General features: G+C 52.3%; 1 protein-coding gene across 2 annotated transcripts in view; it reads right to left on the bottom strand.

Annotated features, from left to right (window-relative positions):
- Kcnh3 (potassium voltage-gated channel subfamily H member 3) overlaps positions 1–18,127 on the bottom strand; it is a 19,106-nt gene extending 979 nt beyond the window's left edge. The window contains exons 1-14 of one of the 2 annotated variants that reach the window (XM_070040505.1): positions 17,648–18,127; positions 15,976–16,209; positions 15,423–15,557; positions 13,805–13,938; positions 13,140–13,383; positions 12,349–12,506; positions 12,061–12,268; positions 7,442–7,723; positions 6,740–6,939; positions 6,060–6,309; positions 3,634–3,848; positions 1,538–1,869; positions 937–1,043; positions 29–168 (exon numbers count right to left, since the gene is read on the bottom strand). In XM_070040505.1, coding sequence (XP_069896606.1) covers positions 29–168; positions 937–1,043; positions 1,538–1,869; positions 3,634–3,848; positions 6,060–6,309; positions 6,740–6,939; positions 7,442–7,723; positions 12,061–12,268; positions 12,349–12,506; positions 13,140–13,383; positions 13,805–13,938; positions 15,423–15,557; positions 15,976–16,209; positions 17,648–17,723 — 2,715 coding nt within the window. In that variant the 5' untranslated portion in view covers positions 17,724–18,127. The remainder of the gene's footprint in view (positions 1–28; positions 169–936; positions 1,044–1,537; positions 1,870–3,633; positions 3,849–6,059; positions 6,310–6,739; positions 6,940–7,441; positions 7,724–12,060; positions 12,269–12,348; positions 12,507–13,139; positions 13,384–13,804; positions 13,939–15,422; positions 15,558–15,975; positions 16,210–17,647) is intronic. The other variant, XM_070040514.1, reaches the window with a different exon arrangement.

Below are 18,127 nucleotides of genomic sequence, written 5' to 3'. Positions count from 1 at the left end.
TCCCTGCCCTCACCCCGCCCTCACCCACCGCCTTCTGTAGCTTGTCCAGTGTGTCTGTGCTCCTCGCCTCAGTGGGTCCAAGTGGAACCGAAAGCAGGCCACTTTCTGTGGAGAGCGTGGGCTTATCAACCAGGCCTTGTACAAGGCAGGCAGTGTGGGATCCAGGTCCTGATCACATTAGAATAGATTACTTTGATCAGGCAGGACCAGACTCCAGCAGCAACCCCCTTCTGCTGTTCAAACTGCCAAGGGCAAGAAACCCTCTCCCAGAAGCCCTGAGTCCCAACGCTCAGCACTCTCCTCCCTCAGGAAATTGTTCTTTGTGCCTGTCCCTTGTTCTGTCCTGCAGGGAGATGGACATTCCTGGGAGCTTTGTCTACTTTCAACCCTAGTTCCCCTGCCCTTTGTCCCTCTGTGAGCCAGTTTTATACCTTTTTTTTTTTTTTTTTTTTTGAGCTCAACCTTGGCTTTGCTGCCTCTAGCCTCCCTTTCCATTATTTTTGAGGTAGAGTTTCAATTTATGCCCTGGTCAGCCTGGAGGCTACTTGAGCCTCCTTATGTTGCTGAGGATTGAACATGGACGATACACTGTTCGCAGTGTATTAGTTTAGGAGTCTTGTGAGCTTTTCTGTCTGGGCTGGCCTCACCACATCCCAAGTAACTAGGATTAATGCTTGCACCACCTTGCCCAAAATTTACATGTTCTTACTCAACACACAAAAACAGCTGGGCTAGAGATGTCAAGTTCAATAGCCAGAAGGCTAATACCTGGTCCCAAGCTAGACTTCACTACCAAAGCCCCATGCAAATGACACAGATATAAGCGAGGGCAAGAGGCTTCCAGGCCAACTTGCCCTCTGCCACTTCTCTAATATGCTCAAAGGCCCACAGGGCAAAGGGCCACCCCACCAACATACTCTGTCCTAAGCTCAGTACCTGGTCCAGGGGAGGGGCTGCTACTACATTCTGGGCCAGACTGACCCACTCGGAAAGAGAACTTGGGTTGGTCAGAGCCACAGCCATCCTCAATGCCATCTACAACCCTGTGGAAAACAGAACAACAAATCAGTTGACAGGCAGCCATTGTACTATAGGGGACAAGATGCTTTGGTGTCCACACATAAAGGCACCAGTAGCTTCAAGCACCTGAAGGTCACAAGAGAAAGCTAATGTCTAGTTTCCATGTTTGCATTTTAGCTCAGGAAGCAAGTTTAAGTTCAAAACTCAAGAGGTCAGAGCAGGGTAAACTTTCTACCAACAGGGAATGGGACAGTTTGAAAGAATTCCTGGAGGAATCAGACTTGGACCATGCAGGCTGGGAGGATGGAATTGGGTCCAGTTGTGCACACCAGTGATCCCAGTACTCAGGAGACAGGCAGGAGGTTTAGAGTTCAAGGCCAGCCTAGGCTACATAGCCAGACTGTCTAAGAAAAGTGTGCTAGTGAAAACGGGAGGCAGGGCTCAGGCTCAGGGTAGGGATATACCAGCTGGTATATTATCACCACCTTCCTGCCATGGGGGTCCAGGGCCTGCTCACCTGGGGCTCAGGTCCGGGGGTACATTCCATGGCATGTGGGGCAGCTGTAGCCCTTCTAGTTTCCGTGGGTGAGAAGAGGGCCCAGCCTCAGCCTTCAAAGCCCCTGCCCTGCTTGGCCTCCCTCTACCACCTAAACGAGGTCGGGGTGCAGTTCGACGTGGAGACAGCAGCTTAGCAGCTGAGGATGAAGAAGTGCAACCAGGGGACAAGAGGGGGCTGGAAGGCTCATCTGCTGGGGCAGGGGAGATTGTGGGGCCCTGCTCCCCATCTGTCTCCTTCTCCTCCAGTGTAGACATGAGTGTGTTGTCCCCACTCAAGGAGCTGGTATCCACCTGTAGATAGTGGGGGACAGGGAATTGATGTGGATGGCCCTGCTGTATCTCAGTCACTTCCCCTAGTAAGCCATAGTGTCCCCTAGGACAAACGAGCCATCTTTATTAAACACAATAACCAATTACTGCAACCAGGGGCCATTTGGATATTTGTAACATCATTAAAGGTCACATAAAATTATCAATACAAATAGATGGGCCAGAGAGCTGATGAGAAATGACTTTGCAGGCCTCATACAGCTTGTGGGCTGGAGATTCCTCACCTGCTAGAGAAAGAGGCCTAGTCAAGAGGAGCTGACCCACATGTTGGTCGCCACATGAGGCTACCAAGCTCAGAAGGCATTAGCTGCCCCTCAATATTCCACCAAACTGTGGACATACTACCCCTCCTCTTCTTGGTCTTCAGGTTAGCAGAACTATCCAAGAGTATGCAATATTGAAAAACTATTTGTGACCAGGTGCTGGTGGCTCACACCTGTAATACTACTCAGGAGGTTAAGAGGTTCAAACCCAGCCCAGGCAGGAAAGTTCATGAGACTCTTATCTCCAATGAACCATCAAAAAAGCCAGAAGTGGAGGTGTGGCTCAAGTGGTAGTTTTGTTTTTTAGCAAAAATGCTTAGGAACAGCTCCCAGACCCTGAATTCAAGCCCCAGGACTGAAACAACAGCAACAACAAAAATACCACCCAAAAGCCAAAGGTAGAGCTGTTACCAAAGTGTTAGAATAGCATTCTTGAGTGATAAAGCTAAGAGACAGTGCTCAAACCAACACACATGCACGCACGCACGCACGCACGCACGCACGCACGCACTCAAGCTGGTTTGGAAGTATTGACCTAAACCCCAAAGTTCAGCAGAACTAGAACCATTCAGCTCCCTTCACCTAAAACTTTGCTCTGAACTGAGCCAGGGTGTCTCACATGGGGTGGCTAAGAGGGGTGGGGTGTCTGAGAGGAATGGCTTTTACAGTGATAGCTTTTAAAAGGCAGTGGGGGGGGCAAAGGGGGGAAGGAGAAGGATTGGAATTGGGGGGGAGGGGGGAGGCTGGGAAGGGATGTGAAGGGTAAAGAAAGGAGGAGGCTGCAATGCTTGGTAAGAAATGTACGCATTGGGGCTGGGAAGGTGGCCCAGTGGTAGAGTGCTTGCCTTGCATGCATGAGGCCCTGGGTTCGATTCCTCAGCACCACATAAGCAAAAAGCCGGAAGTGACACTGTGGCTCAAGTGGTAGAGTGCTAGCCTTGAGCTGAAGAGCTGAGGGACAGCGCCCAGGCCCAGAGTTCAGGCCCCACAACCGGACCCAAAAAAAAAAAAAAAGAAATGTACGCATTATCCTGCTCATGTAATTGTAACTCCTCTGTACAGTATGTTCACAAATAAAATAAAATAAAAAAAGGCAGTGTGGCTGGGCGTTGGTAGCTCATGCTTGTTCAAAGCCAACCCAGACAGGAAAGTCAGGGAGGTCTTAGCTCCAATTAATCACCAAAAAAGCCAAAAGTGTTGGCTTAAGTAGTAGAGCACCACTCTTGAGCAAAAAAATGCTCAGGAGGAACACTCAGGTCTTGAGTTCAAGCTCCTCGACTGGTACCCAAAAAAAAAAAAAAAAGTTAAACAAAAAATAAGGCAATTTGTGGGTGCGAAAGGACAATGTGGACCTCTGCCCTGGGAGGGGGGGGGACTTTCATAGCATGCCATGCCTTTCCCAGCCCTATCCTCATCAGCTCCATCACCCCAGCCTCCCTACGCACATACCCAGCACCCTCACCTCCGCAGAGCCTCCAGCACCCAAGTTGTAGCTGAGCTCCCCTCGGAGGCCACGGCTGAAGCGTGGAGCAAACTCAGGATACAGTGCAAGGCTCTCATGCAGCCCAGCCAGCTGCAGACACTGCAGCACGCAGTATGTCAGGCCTTTGACATCAGCATTGGCCTTTACCACCTGCTCTCGCTGGGGCAGCTCACAACCAATCAGATCGCCCTTTCCTGGGGAGAGAAAGTAGAGGTCAGCAAGCCCTGACCCTTAACTGCTGGGAAAGGGGAGGTGGGTCACCCATCTCCCAATGTGAAGCTTTCAAGGGGCAGGAAGACACAGAGAAGCTTAGCTTATGGCCTAACTACTCCTGTTCCCTGCCTCACTGGATTTGAGTGAAGAGCTTTGGGCTCCAGGTTCTCGAATATATCCATGATCAACTTCCCCAACTGCATCTGGAACCAAAACTTCTACATCTTAGCTCTTAGACTGAACAGTCATCAGTTCTAGTGGTTCAAAAATCGTGTGTTAGTTAAGTCAGTCAATCTCTCAGGCACCATCCCAACATTTTTCTTTGTAGTATATACAGGAGATCTCAAACTCTGATTTTGGCTGGGCACTGGTGCCTCATGCCTGTACTCCTAGCTACTAAGGAGACTGAAATCTGAAGATCGTGGTTCAAAGCTAGCCTGGGCAGGAAAGGCCGTGAGACTCATCTCCAATTAATCACAGAAAAAGCCAGAAGTGAAGCTGTGACTTAAGTGGTAGAGCACTAGCCTTGAGCAAAAGGAGATCAAGAAGAGTGCCCAGGCCGGGTGTTCAAGGCCCCAACCTGCACCCCCCAAAAATCTAATTTTTTTTTTTTTTTGTCGGTTGTGGGGCTTGAACTCTGGGCCTGGGTGCTGTCCCTCAGCTCTTCAGCTCAAGGCGAACGCTCTACCACTTGAGCTACAGCGCTACTTCCGGTTTTCTAGTGGTTTATTGGAGATAGGAGTCTCACGGTCTTTCCTGCCCGGGCTGGCTTTGAACCACAATTCTCAGATCTCAGCCTCCTGAGTAGCTAGGATTACAGGCGTGAGCCACCAGTGCCTGGCCTCTAATTTTGTTTTTGAAGTTCACTTTTTTAAGTGATTCATGTATAGGTTGTCCAGGGACCAGTGTTTAGTGCCATGTGTAGCCCAATGAAAGTATCAGGCTGCTGAGTGCCTTCACCATTCCCAATCCTCACTGCCTCTTCTTCACAATAATAGCTGCACCTAAATCCATGGGGGTTTGCTTTCTTTCTTTTCTTTTTTTTTTTTTTTTTTGGTGGAACTGGAGATTGAACTTAGGGCCTTGTGCTTGATAGACAGACATTCTACCACTTAAGCCTAGATCCCCAAGCCCTTTTTGCTTTAAGTTTTAGACAGTGGCTTGTATTTGGGCCTGGGACCCTCCTAACCGTGTGTCCTCCATTTCCAGAGAAGCTAGAATTACTATTATGCTTGTTTTTTTTTCTTTTTTTTGGGGGGAGGGGTCTGGTCGTGGGGCTTGAACTCTGGGCCTGGGTGCTGTCCCTTAGCTCTTCAGCTCAAGGCTAGCACTCTACCACTTGAGCCACAGCGCCACTTCCGGCTTTTTTTTTTTTTTTTTTTTTTGCTTTTTGCTTATGTGGTGCTGGGGAATCAAACCCAGGGCCTCATGCATGCAAGGCAAGTGTCCTACCACTGAGCCACTTTCCCAGCCCTGTTTTTTTTTTCTTTTATCTGTTTTTTGCCAGTCCTGGGGCTTGAACTCAAGTGCTGTCCCTGAGCTTCTTTTGCTCAAGGCTAGCACTGTACCACTTGAGTCACAGCTTTACTTCCAACTGCCGCTGCCTCCCTCCTCCTCCTCCTCCTCCTCCTCTTCCTCCCCCTCCTCCTTCTTTCTTCTTTGTAGTTTTTGTTTTGGAGACAGGAGTCTCACAAACTTTCCTGCCCAAGCCGGGCGCTGGTGGCTCACGCCTGTAATCCTAGCTACTCAGGAGGCTGAGATCTGAGCATCGCGGTTCAAAGCCAGCCCCGGGCAGTAGAGACCATGAGACTCCTATCTCAAATAAACCACCAGAAAACCGGAAGTGGCGCTGTAGCTCAAGTGGTAGAGCACTCGCCTTGAGCTGAAGAGCTGAGGGACAGCGCCCAGGCCCAGAGTTCAAGCCCCACGACCGACAAAAAAAAAAAAAAAAAACACTTTCCTGCCCAGGCTTGCTTCGAACTGTGATCCTCATATCTCAGCCTCCTAAGTAGCTAGGATTTCAGGCATGAGCCAACAGCACCCAGCAATCTTCATGTTTATTGGAAGTGTTACTTGCTCTTATCCCCTCATATATTGAGTCCTCTTAAAAGACTGTCCTCAACATTCTGCAGATCAGGAGCATGTCCCCCATCCATCCATGAGCCCTCATACCCTCTATGACCCACACAAACCTAGGATGGCAAGCACGGTGCCACCCTTGAGCACTTCCATGGAGCCGGAGCAGACAAAGTAGAGGGCCTGGAGAGCATCGCCTTGGTGGATGAGGTACTCGCCAGGTGTGCAGAAGGCAGGCCGCAGAGCTAGGGACAGTGCCCGTAGGCAGCCTCGGCTTGCGGCCTCAAACAGCGGTAGCTGCAAGACCTCCTTGTGCAGGTGCATGGCGATATCTGCACGAAGCTCATCTGGAAGGCTCTGCAGCAGCTGCAGGTAAGCAGGCAGGGAGAGTTGTGGATGGCAGAAGAGCAAACCCCCTCCAGCCAGCCTTGTCTATACCCTAGCCAGCCTCAGGAGCAAGGACAGCCCCAAAGCCTCCTGTACAATGTCAAGTGGCACAGGTTGCAGCCACCAGGGGGGCTGCTTCAGTGTCCCTGATAGTCCCTTTAGTCCCCTTGAACTGCCCTTTTGCTCTTCCAGGCCTTAGGCTCACACATCAGGGAGCACAGATAAAGCTCACAGACCTAGTAGGGGCTGAGAATGGCCTCCAAGCCTTCTTGGTTGCCCTGTCCCATGATGCTGTCCCTTCAAGGGAGCCAAAGCTCTGCTTTCTTCACTCACCCCACTCTGATCCTTCAGGTTAAGTATGAACCCTTCAAGAGAAAAAAAGTGGAAGGGCCAGGAGGCCCCAGCACACCTCAGTGGTGTCGATGCCATTGTTCACGGCCCACGTGGCCTGGAAGTACTCCAGCATGCGCTGCTTGAGGGGCTTAGGGATGCGATGGATGCGGATGTAGTCTCGCAGGTCACGGGTACGGCTGTGGTACAGAAAGCGGCGGGCGTACATGCGCTGGATGATGGCCGTCACGTTCCCAAATACTACTGCGTGCATCAGGGCTGGGAAGGATGGCAAGAAGGTCATCTACAGGCCTTTTAGAATTTGGTTTGGTGCCAGGCACCAGTGGCTCCACCTGTAAATCCTAACTACTCAGGAGGCCGAGGTCTAAGGATCAAGGTTCGAGGCCAGCCTGGCCTATGAGATTCTTATTGCCAATTAACTTCCCAAAGAGCCATAAGAAGAGCTGTGGCTCAAGTGGTAGAGCACTGTCTTTGAGCAAAGAAGCACATAGACAGTGCTCAGGACCAGAGTTCAAGCCACAGGACTGGCATACACACAAAAAAGAATCTGGCTTGGCACATCCTTTTGCCCTGCTGGGCACACCTGTCCTCTGCTTCCTCCCTACCCTGACACTCCTAGGCAGGGCACTCGAGCCTTGTGTAGCATGCTATCTCTCCCAGCCCAGGGAAAATCATTTGCTGCCAGGAAGGTGAGAAGGGAGAAGACCCTGGGTCTACAGGCTGGAAAATGTCCTAGAAGCCCCACCCCACTCCGCCTCACCACCAATGAGCATGGTGCAAATGGAGAAGATCTTCTCAGTGTCTGTGTTGGCAGACACGTTGCCAAAGCCCACACTGGTGAGGCTGCTGAGTGCGAAGTAGAGGGAGGTGATGTAGGCACTACGCAGTGACGGGCCACCCAGGAGCTCCAGACTTGTCCCATTGGCCTCCGTGCTGCTGCTACTGCAGTTATCACTCTGCCCAGAGCTGTTCCCTCCAATAGGGCTCCGGCCTACCAGGTAGTAAGGGGTCTCCAGTCGTCGGGCCAACTCCTGCAGCCAGCCTAGGGAGGGAGGAAGGGGCAGGCTTCAGTCAGGGCAATATATAGGGCTGCTTTAAAGGTGCAGATATCCTGAGGGTGGGAGACATCCTTGTGCTCTCCAACCCCCCTCTGCCAGCCCACCACACTCCTGTAAGTCTCATCAGCCCTCAGCAGGACAAGTACAGAGAAGCCACCTCCCCAGCAGAGTCTCCCTTGTGCTGCAGGTGGAACAAGGAGACTCAGCCTCTTTCCCAATTTCAGACACCAATCTCTGGTAATGAGCCAGAAGGATGGGATAGCTAGAGGGGCAAAGAGACTGGAGAGGAAGTGATACTGACTGCATTCAGCCATAGACTGGCCCTCAAGTCTGGATGGCTGAAGCCACCTCTTCTACACTAAGCCAACTGCTCCTGCAAGCCTCCTCTCTCCGCCCTGTTCAGCCGCAGCCCTCCCCACATCCACACAAACCATCCAATCTCTAGAAGGATGGGAGCACACACAGATATGGCAGAGGAGTATCCCACATAATCAAGAAAACAAGGACCCAAATGTGAGCATTCTACAGATGCCAGACACAACCATGGTTACTCACACGGAAAAGGCCTATGCCCATTAGAGAGAGACAATGAGATGAGGAACTTGAGCATGGACATGTGGGAGGGGTGGGGTACATGTGCAAACAGGCTGTGGGCTGCTCCCTTCCTGTGCACTTGGGCATGTGTGCACATACATACACATGCTAGCCTGACTGGGCTGGAGGGTGGGCAGAGGCTGATTTTGTCCCATACCCTTCAACCCCATGCCTTGGCAGAAGGTAAAGCTGGATACCAGAAGTCTTTCACAAGCCCATGACTGCCAAAAGTCCCCTGTGGAAGGTCTAGGGTGCTGGGTGGAGCCCATTGGAAGAGGGAGATTGGCTGAGGGCAAGTACAGCAGGCTGAAGGAAAACTGTGTGCCACATTCCCCCCAACACCTTCTGCTTGTGTCATGTGTTCCCAAACCCCTGGACTCATCCACCCCACTAGGCCAGAGCTTCCTGTAGGCTCCAGTGCAGAAGGGCACATGACCACTGCAGGTCAAGAGCTATGCTCCAGAGGCACCACAGAAGGGGCTCGAACCTAAGTGGTCTGGTCAGGGCTAAAGGGCTTCTTCAAAAGGAGACAAAGTTGCTTGATCTCAAGGAAAAGGAAGGGTTTTGGTACAGAGAAATCAAGAGAGGGTCATGCCTAATCAGGGAAAGGCCAGGCACTGAGCCAAATTTAGAGGAGACGTTCATAAACTACATGAGGTCAGCATGGAATGGTAGAAAACAAGACAGAGATGAGGATGGCAAGAGTTTCTCTTCTTTCAATCTTGGCCATGGGACATAAGAGCCCTGGAGCTAATGCAAGAATGGAGCCTCTGCACAAGAAGAGTCAGGCTAGCCAGGGCTGCTGTTGAAGCTGATGGTTTTGACAGAGCTGTCTCATTTACCATTTAGCACATTTGAGCACTCAGCCTCTCTCCACTGGGCTAAGTGCACAGTGAATGGGTAAGGAACTACGGGCAGTGGAATCTGGGACCAAGGCAAGGAAGCACACAGAAGTTTCTCCTAGCAGACAAAGCTGGCTAGCAGCACCCACTCCCAGCCTCACCTCCCCCACAAGGGTCTCCTCAAGGCTGGACTCAAGGGACACTAGGCTTTGGCATCAACACAGTTGGGGGAGCAGTTTCCCTAGAGGAGGAAGGGGAAGATGATATGAAGAACCTGAAAACTCTAAATGTGGATGGGTACTAGCTCTAAACAGGAGTCAACATTGGAACACAGGAGTCAACAGTGGAACTCAGGGGTCAACAGAGGAAGAATTATCAAGAATCATCAGCCAAGGGGCACGGTGTGGCTCATGCCTATAATCCTAGCTACTCAGGAGGATGAGATCTGAGGATCATGGTCTTTCAGAACCAGCCTGGGCTGGAAAGTCTATGAGACTCTTATCTCCAATTAATCACCAGAAAACCAAAAATGGTACTGTGGCTCCAAGTGGTAGAGCACTAACATTGAGCAAAAAAGCTCAGGGAAAGCATCCAGGCCCTGAATTCAAGCCCCTCAGGACTAACAACAAAAAAAAAAGTCATCAGCCACTCATCACCATGATCACCATGCTTATCATGGTTGGGTCCATCCTCCTCCTCCTCCTCCTCCTTCTCCTCCTCCTCCTCCATGATCACCATGCTTATCATGGTTGGGTCCATCCTCCTCCTCCTCCTCCTCCTCCTCCTCCTCCTCCATGATCACCATGCTTATCATGGTTGGGTCCATCCTCCTCCTCCTCCTCCTCCTCCTCCTCCTCCATGATCACCATGCTTATCATGGTTGGGTCCATCCTCCTCCTCCTCCTCCTCCTCCTCCTCCTCCTCCTCCTCCTCCTCCTCCTCCTCCTCCTCCTCCATGACCACCATGCTTATCATAGTTGGGTCGATGATCCTCCTCCTCCTCCTCCTCCATGATCACCATGCTTATCATGGTTGGGTCCATCCTCCTCCTCCTCCTCCTCCTCCTCCTCCTCCTCCTCCTCCTCCTCCTCCTCCTCCATAACCACCATGCTTATCATAGTTGGGTCGATGATCCTCCTCCTCCTCCTCCTCCATGATCACCATGCTTATCATGGTTGGGTCCATCCTCCTCCTCCTCCTCCTCCTCCTCCTCCTCCTCCTCCTCCTCCTCCTCCTCCTCCTCCTCCTCCTCCTCCATGATCACCATGCTTATCATGGTTGGGTCAATTCCTCCTCCTCCTCCTCCTCCTCCTCCTCTTCCTCCTCGTATTGTTGATTGAATCCAGGGCCAAGCAAGGGCCTGGGCACTGTCCCTCAGCTCTTCAGCTCAAGACTAGCACTCTACCACTTGAGCCACAGTGCCACTTCCGGCTTTTTTTCTGCTTATGTGTTGCTGAGGAATCGAACCCAGGGCCTCATGCATGCAAGGCAAGCACTCTACCACTGAGCCACCTTCCCAGCCCCTATCTCTGGCCTCTTTGAGACAAGGTGTCCCTAAGTTGCCCAGGCTGGCCTTGAACTTTCCTGCCTCAGCTTACCAAGTAGCTGGGATTATAGGAGTTTGACACAGTGTCCTATTCTTGCTATCAGATCAGCAAACCCCATGCAATAGTGGGAACAAAGGAACCTTGTAATCTCAAGAGCCAGAGTGTCTGTGCCTACTGTAGGGGGTGAGGGCTAACCTGGACATTTGGTGTGCCAGGTAAGTTGGGAGGAGACAGTGAGAGGTCAGGAAATATGCTGACCCCACAGCAGCCTCCACTACAGAGTACCTCTGGGAAGGATAGGTGCCAAGGAACTGACATTGCCAGAATGTCTGGGTTTCTGCATGCTCAGCAACTAGAGCCCTCAGAGGAATAGCCAAGTGGGCCCTCTGGGCATCTGCAAGTCTCTGAGCATGTGGCAAGAGGAAAGGATTCACAGGTGCCTTGGCATCCTGGGGGAACTGATGAGAATGGGCTTCCAAGATTGACTCCTACCAAGGAGCAGACCCCCACAGAGGCCACCTGAGCAGGTAAAAACTGTCAGTTACTATGAAGCTGACATAGTGTGGAAGGGCTTGGAAATAGCTGGAACAACATGGTTCTGATAAGGGAAAGAAGGTAAGAAGAGAGAGAGATTTCTATAGTATATCTTGGTGGGATGGCCAGGGAAAAAGACAGGTGAGAAAGAAAGCCTTCAGGAGTCCATGGAACTCAGATGAGCTCAGCCCTGGGCTACACCTCACATGGCAAGAGGAATATGTGGCTGGCAGGTTTGGGTGCTATAGCAACTTCACCAAGAACCAAAGTTTGGCCCCAGAAGGTCATCACAACCTTCCGGAGACATTCTAGAGCGAGAGGTGGGGGTGGAAGCCCTCTTAGCAGGAGTTAAGGCTGAGTGGGTGGTGAGCAGAGGGAGGAGCCGCAGCAGTGGAGGTGAAATGAAGGAGAGAGAAGATGCTGGGGATGCAGAAAAGGCTGCCTTTTAGGTTCAAGGAGGAAGTGGCTGTTGGTGCTCCAGGGAGACAGATGTAGGTCCCAGGAGACAAAAGTAGGACCAGGGCCTGGGAAGCCAAGGTAGTAGGGGACAAGCTTGAGAGAAAGTGGCATCAGAGGAAGCTGTGAATGCTGCAGCTCCTGGGGTGTCCTTCACAGCTGGGCCAGAGCTTAAGGAATGTGAGGAAGGTTGGATCACCAAGAGGACATGATGGGTGATGGGGCCTGCCAAGCTCTCGCCATAGCAGTCACCATGTAATGGTGGCCATCACACACACTTGCACACTCCTTGACAGACACTGGCATCACTCCTCTGGCACGAAAGCTCCCACCCCCCTGCCTCAGTACCAATTTCTGGAAGTTCCGATTCGCTGCTCTCAATCTCCCGTTGGCCTATGTAGAACCAGACGCAGGCCACCCAGTGGGCAAGCAGGGCAAACACAGCCATGAGCAGGGTCAGTACTACAGCACTGTACTGAGAGTACCGGTCCAGCCGTGGCAGCAGGCGCAGCAGGCGCAGTAGGCGCACGGTCTTCAGCAGGTGGGCCCCAAAGTACTGAGATAGGAGGAGAGAGGTCATGTCAGGCCAGCTCTGTATCAACCCAAAGCCCACCCACCTAGCCTAGCCATACTGACCACATTGACTTTGAAGGCATGTAGCAGGTCAAAGGGCAGAGCGGCGATGACATCCAGCAAGAACCAGGTAGTGACATAGTGGAGACAAATGGACTTTGGGGCAAATATCACTTGGCCTGACTTAGATACAAATGTGGTGCGGAAATTCAGCACAATATCTGTGGGGAATCCAAGTGGATGTTAGCATGAGATAGTAAGCAGATCTTTATCACAAGGAACCTACTCACTGTGTGTGTGGGGGTGGGGAGGCTTGAACTCAGGGCCTCAGAATTGTCTCTTAGATTGACACTCTACCACTAAAGCCACAGCTCTACCATTTTTTTTGGAAGTAGAGCCATAGCTCCAATTCTAGTTTTTCTGGGGTTGTTAATTGGACATAGGAGGCTCGTGGATGGCTACAAACTGAGATGCTCAGATCTCAGCCTCCTAACTAGACAGGATTACAGATTTGAGCCACCAGTGCCCAGCTTTTGCTTAGTTCTTAACCCCATTGCAGGCTCTTTACGCACATGACCTGAAGTTGTTACAGTAACTCTAGTAGGCACATACTGCTATGCCTATTTTACAGAAGGAGAAACTGAGGCTTGTAGAAGCTATGACTAGACCAAGATCTTATAACACATTGGAAGCAGAGACATGTTTGGAATTGAGGTCTGATTTTAAAGCTCATGGGTCACAAACAGGAGGCCCTGTGGGGTACTGAAAATCATATAGATAGTCCCCCATCAAAGCCCAAGAGTGCCTGACATGGGGTGGATACAGAACACACAGAAGATACAGAACACACGTACCAAGGATGAAAAGGACCTCCACGGCAAGGTCACAGACACTGGGCGGGCCCCGCGCCGCGCTGGGCTCCCGAGCTGTGCTCACACAGACGCTGTAGGGCACGGTGACGGCCACATAGAGTGTGGCAAGCAGGATGAAGCCGTCCCAGGTGGCTCTCAGTGCCCCACAGTGCAGCAGGATGAAGGGTGACTTCCGGATGGCAGCAACTTTGTACTCGGGTAAGTTTGGCTTCTCTCCAAACACTCCCTGAGTGAAGCATGGCCAGTCCAGGCAGGAAGGAAAGGGTATTGGCAGAGGTTGAGTTTAGACACTGGGCAAGATGGACATCCATCTTTATTCTCTTCCTGCACTCCCAAAGCAATCCCTGATGTACTCATTAGATACCCCATTTCAAAGATCTGAAAACTGAGGACCAGGCAAATCAAATGGCTTCGCTGAAGTCAAACAGCTGGCCTGAGGGTGGTGCCAGGATTGAACAAAGGCCCATCCAATCCAAGACATGATGGATCAGATGTCATTCCCTGACATTCCTTTGCCCTTAGTCTCACCCTGAATGCTGGGCCTGAGGAGCCCTCTGGGTAATCCCTCTGCAGTGGACTTGGTTCCCCTTCCCCATCTTCCTTCACCAATCCCCAAACCCAAACACACACCCTGGTGCTCAATCCACCTTATTGAGCTTGTGCTTGCCCTTGGGCTGCTTCTGCAAGTGACCAGACAGGTGGTAGAGCACAGCCCGGCTCCGCCGCCGATTGGCATTAAAACCTTTGGCTCCTGCGCGACCATATCGGCGCCGGCCACCACCTGCAAAAGACAGGTCCATAAAGAGAAAGGGTAGGAACTCAGGTGTAGAACATCAATTGCTGTTCCATAAAATCAGTCAGTCTGGTTCCATGACCATTTTGTCTGCTTAGAGTTGGGGCTTTAGACATTCCTTACTGGGTCACTTGCCAACCAAAGCAATGGGCAATCCTATGAGGTGCTTATGGACACTATGGCCTGCTTCCAGGAGGAGAGTCTGGACCTGGCCAGGGAAGTGAGGATATCTATAAAGAAGGATCTGGGGGAGGGATGTGGAGGAGGGAAGGGATGCAGAGCTAGTAGAAGGCTGGCAATAGAAGTATGGGAGCTCAGGAAAGGAGCCCAGGATCCAGGTGCAGGAATCAAAGGGAGAGACTGAAGACTGACCTTCTAGGAACAGAAAGGGAGATACCCCCAGAATCTTCAGGCAGCAAAGAGGCCTTGGAGCAGTGTCTGACAACAGCTCTGTAACCTGCCCAGAGGCCTACCCCAACCCTTGGAGGATAGAGAGGAGAAAGACCACAAGAATTTAAAAGAGGGTTTTAGCTAGGGCTTCTCCCATGGAGAAAGGGAGCCACATACATCTGTAGGGAAGGGGTGTTTCACAGATATTGTGGAGTTTGTTTTTAGTCTTTAACAAGTTAGGAAGTGGCGTTGTGGCTCAAGCGGTAGAGCGCTCGCCTTGAGCTGAAGAGCTGAGGAACAGCGTCCAGGCCCAGAGTTCAAGCCCCACGACCAACCAAAAAAAAAAAAAAAAAAAAAAAAGGAAGAGACTTAAAACTTTTTTCTTATGGTGCCAGTCCTGGGGCTTGAACTCAGGGCTTAGGTACTGTACCCAACCTTTTGTGCTCAAGGCTAACTCTCTTTTTTTTGGGGGGGGGGGTCTGGTCGTGGGGTCTGAACTCTGGGCCTGGGTGCTGTCCCTCAGCTCTTCAGCTCAAGGCTAGCGCTCTACCACTTGAGCTGCAGCGCCATTTCCGGCTTTTTTCTTGTGTGGTGCTGAGGAATCGAACCCAGGGCCTCAGGCATGCAAGGCAAGCGCTCTACCACTGAGCTAACTTCCCAGCCCCTCAAGGCTAACTCTCTAACACTTGATCCACAGGTTCACTTCTAATTTTTCTGGAGTTGTTAATTGGAGATAAGAGTCTCGTGGCCTTTCCTGCCTGGGCTGACTTTGAAACTCGATCTTCAGATCTCAGCCTCCTGAATAGCTATGATCACAGAAGTAAGCCACCAGTACCATGTTTGTTAAGTTATCTTAGAAACTCCAATGTTATCTGAACTCATCTATGTAGAAAAAAAGATTCCCACCCCTGGGCATGCAGAGACGAGAGAAGCCTGGGTGTCTCAGACAGCCAGAATGGGACTCAGTGAGCACCACAGGGGAGAGAGACTCACAAGCCCAGGCTGGGTGCCACAGCTTGCCCAGGCCTGAGGTACCCCAACACCCAGTTACAGCAACTAGACCAACACCCACATGCACCCACCTGTCTCCTTCCACTTGTCGGGGCCCCCTCGGTTCTTGGTTTCAGTGATGTCCTTATGAGAGACCAGGAAGAGGGCCACCTCCCCCTTCTCATTCTTTATGGGTATCACATCCAGAAGACACCAGAACGGAAGCCCTAGGCACAGAGACACATTCAGTACATTCTCCTTCTCAGCCCCACCTTAAGTGACAGAAGTCCTCACTCCACTAACATCCTGGGCAAGACACAGCAGGGGAAGGACTTCATGGGGAGAAGCATCAGCCTGGGTTCATAGGGGCCAGAGCTTGATAGAAGGGATCTGTGTTCTGTTGAGATAGGGTACTAGGGATGCTTCTCTGCTGGATGTGGGAAACTTAAGTTTAGAACTGACTGGAGGCTGAAACTAGGGGTGAGGATGACAGACAGGAAGGGTCTTTAAGAGCAAGTAGGGTAGAAAAAGAGGATGGAAGGGTGCATGGGAAGATGGGAAGGAAAGGAGGAGGGATAGTAAATGAGATGTGTGCCCAGTTGGGTAACAGGGAAGGTGAATCAAGCCTATGAGGTGGCTCCTCACCACTTTTCCGGTACAGGATCAGTTCAGCCTTGAATTCCTTGTGTTCATCCAAAGCCTTTCGGATCTGTTGGCGGACCAGCTCACTGGTGTCTGGCCCATAGAGGAAAGAACAGGCACAGCCCCGCTGCATGACCTCAGCCCGGGAGAAGCCCGTGAGGTCACAGAAGCCATCAGAGCAGTAGACCACAGGGAAGAGCCCTGCCACCTGGGCGTTGCCCAGTACGAAGTTACTGTCTGCAAGAGAGCACCTTTCAGATGAGGTATATATGAGGTACCTTCCCTTGCCTGCAACCAAAGGGGGGGGTTTTACACCCCAGGAATACTGGGTGTAGGTTTGGCCGTTGTTTAGGAATGGGGCTTGGAGTATTATCTGCGTGTTAGTGCCCTGCAGGGGCCTGCTCCTAGCCACACACGTATGAATCTATCAGTTATATGAATGCACACCAATGAGTATAGCCCTGTATGGGCATTGTACCCTGAGACTGTGTCCTGGGCAGTATGGGTAAGGGATGGGCCCAGGGATGCCCAGAAGGCTGTACCACCTGCTCTAGGCTCATCTCAGCCCACTTCTTCTTTCCCAGGCCAGATAACCAGGATAGATGTATAGTTCCTCCCATTCAGCACCCACCTAGACTGGGAGATAACCCAGGCCACTGTCCATTCTGTCTTTCCTGTTTGCATTTTAGCTGCCTGACCTGGCTCAAGAGCTAGTGAACATAATCAAGAAGCAGTGGAGACTGAATAACAGAGCCTGGAGCCAGGCATGTATTGGGGGGCAGGGGGTGCTGAATCAGCACACTGCAAACACCAAGCACTCCTAGCAAAGCGATTGGAGGAGGAGGCTGGAGAGAATGAGAACTCAGTGATGGACTACCATCCCCTATCATGAATAGAAGACTCTAGAGGACACTAGGGTTAAATGTGCTAGAGGAAGAGGAGGAAGAATCCCAGTTTTCATTCTTTCCTTGTGCTCTAAGCCCCCCGAAGACTGGGATGCAGACGCTCAAGTCACCTTCTTCCAACTTCCTTAGTCTCGGTGGGGGTCCCTAAGCTCATCTTCTTTGGGGCTGGATAAGTTCCCCAAGACCGGTGTGTTTAGGCTGAGAGAAGGGCTTGGACAAATGGTATTCTCCTGAGTCCCGCCTACTCTATCTTCCTTTGCAAAAACCTCTTTTCTAAATCTGTATTTTATTTATTTATTTATTTTTTGAGGTCTCTGCGCTGTTGGTGAGCTCTAGTGAGCACAGTTCAGCCACCACCCCCCTCCCTCCTTCCCTGCCCGGGGACCAGTCCAAGGGTATATAGTTCTTGCAACTGTGCCAGATAAGAGGAAGGGGCGGGTCAGCTTGCTAAGGTCCACGTTCACACCCCCGGGAACAGAGAGCTTCCCCCGCCGGCCCTACACTCAGGGCCATCTCCTTCCAGCCCAGTCTACTCGCCAGGAGCAGGGTTGACCCTGAATCCCTCGTGGGGGTGGGGAGGGGAGCAGGAAATGGGCGCCTGCTTGGAAGGAGATCGCGGTCCCAGCCTCCAGGAGGGGCGAGGAAGGGGAGAAAAGGTGAGAACCGAGGGAGCCCCAACTGACGTGTTGGGGGGGGGTTCCAGGCTGGCGGGAATTCTGAAGCGGAAGAGCCGCTTTCCCGGGGTTCAGGGGGGCTAGGGTCGGACTCACGCGTGCCGTCGAAGCGCGTGGCGATGGTGTCCAGGAAGGTGTTTTGCGGAGCCAGGAGCCCCCTCATGGCCGGCATCTTAGGCGGCCGAGGCAGTCCGCCCCATCCCTCCGGGGCGCGGGGACTCAGCACCCGGGGGAGGGCGCCCGCCTAGGCCGCCCCCCGCCGGGCCCCGCGCCCCCTAGCGCAACCGTCGGGGGGCAACAATGCCCAGCCTGGACTCGCAGGCCCCACCAGCCGCCGGCGCGCGAGGGGGCGTCCGCGCCGTCGGGGCCCGGAGCATGGCGCGCGGCCCCTCGCGCCCTCGCCCGCCCACGAATCGCGGGCTCCGGGTCCCGCGACAGCGGTGCTGTTTGTCCCCCTCGCCTGCCGGTGTCTCCCCGTTTCTGTGGCAAAGAGGGCTCGAGGCTTCGGGCTCCGGTTCGAGCGCCGGGTCCCCTCAGCTCCCTCCGTCTGTCGGGGAGAAGCGCAGCCTCCCTTCC

The sequence above is a fragment of the Dipodomys merriami genome, unplaced genomic scaffold (assembly GCF_024711535.1).
Source record: "Dipodomys merriami isolate MVZ:Mamm:240054 unplaced genomic scaffold, mDipMer1.0.p SCAF_10, whole genome shotgun sequence".
Lineage (NCBI taxonomy): Eukaryota > Metazoa > Chordata > Mammalia > Rodentia > Heteromyidae > Dipodomys > Dipodomys merriami.
This window is presented reverse-complemented; position numbering and strand designations above follow the sequence as displayed.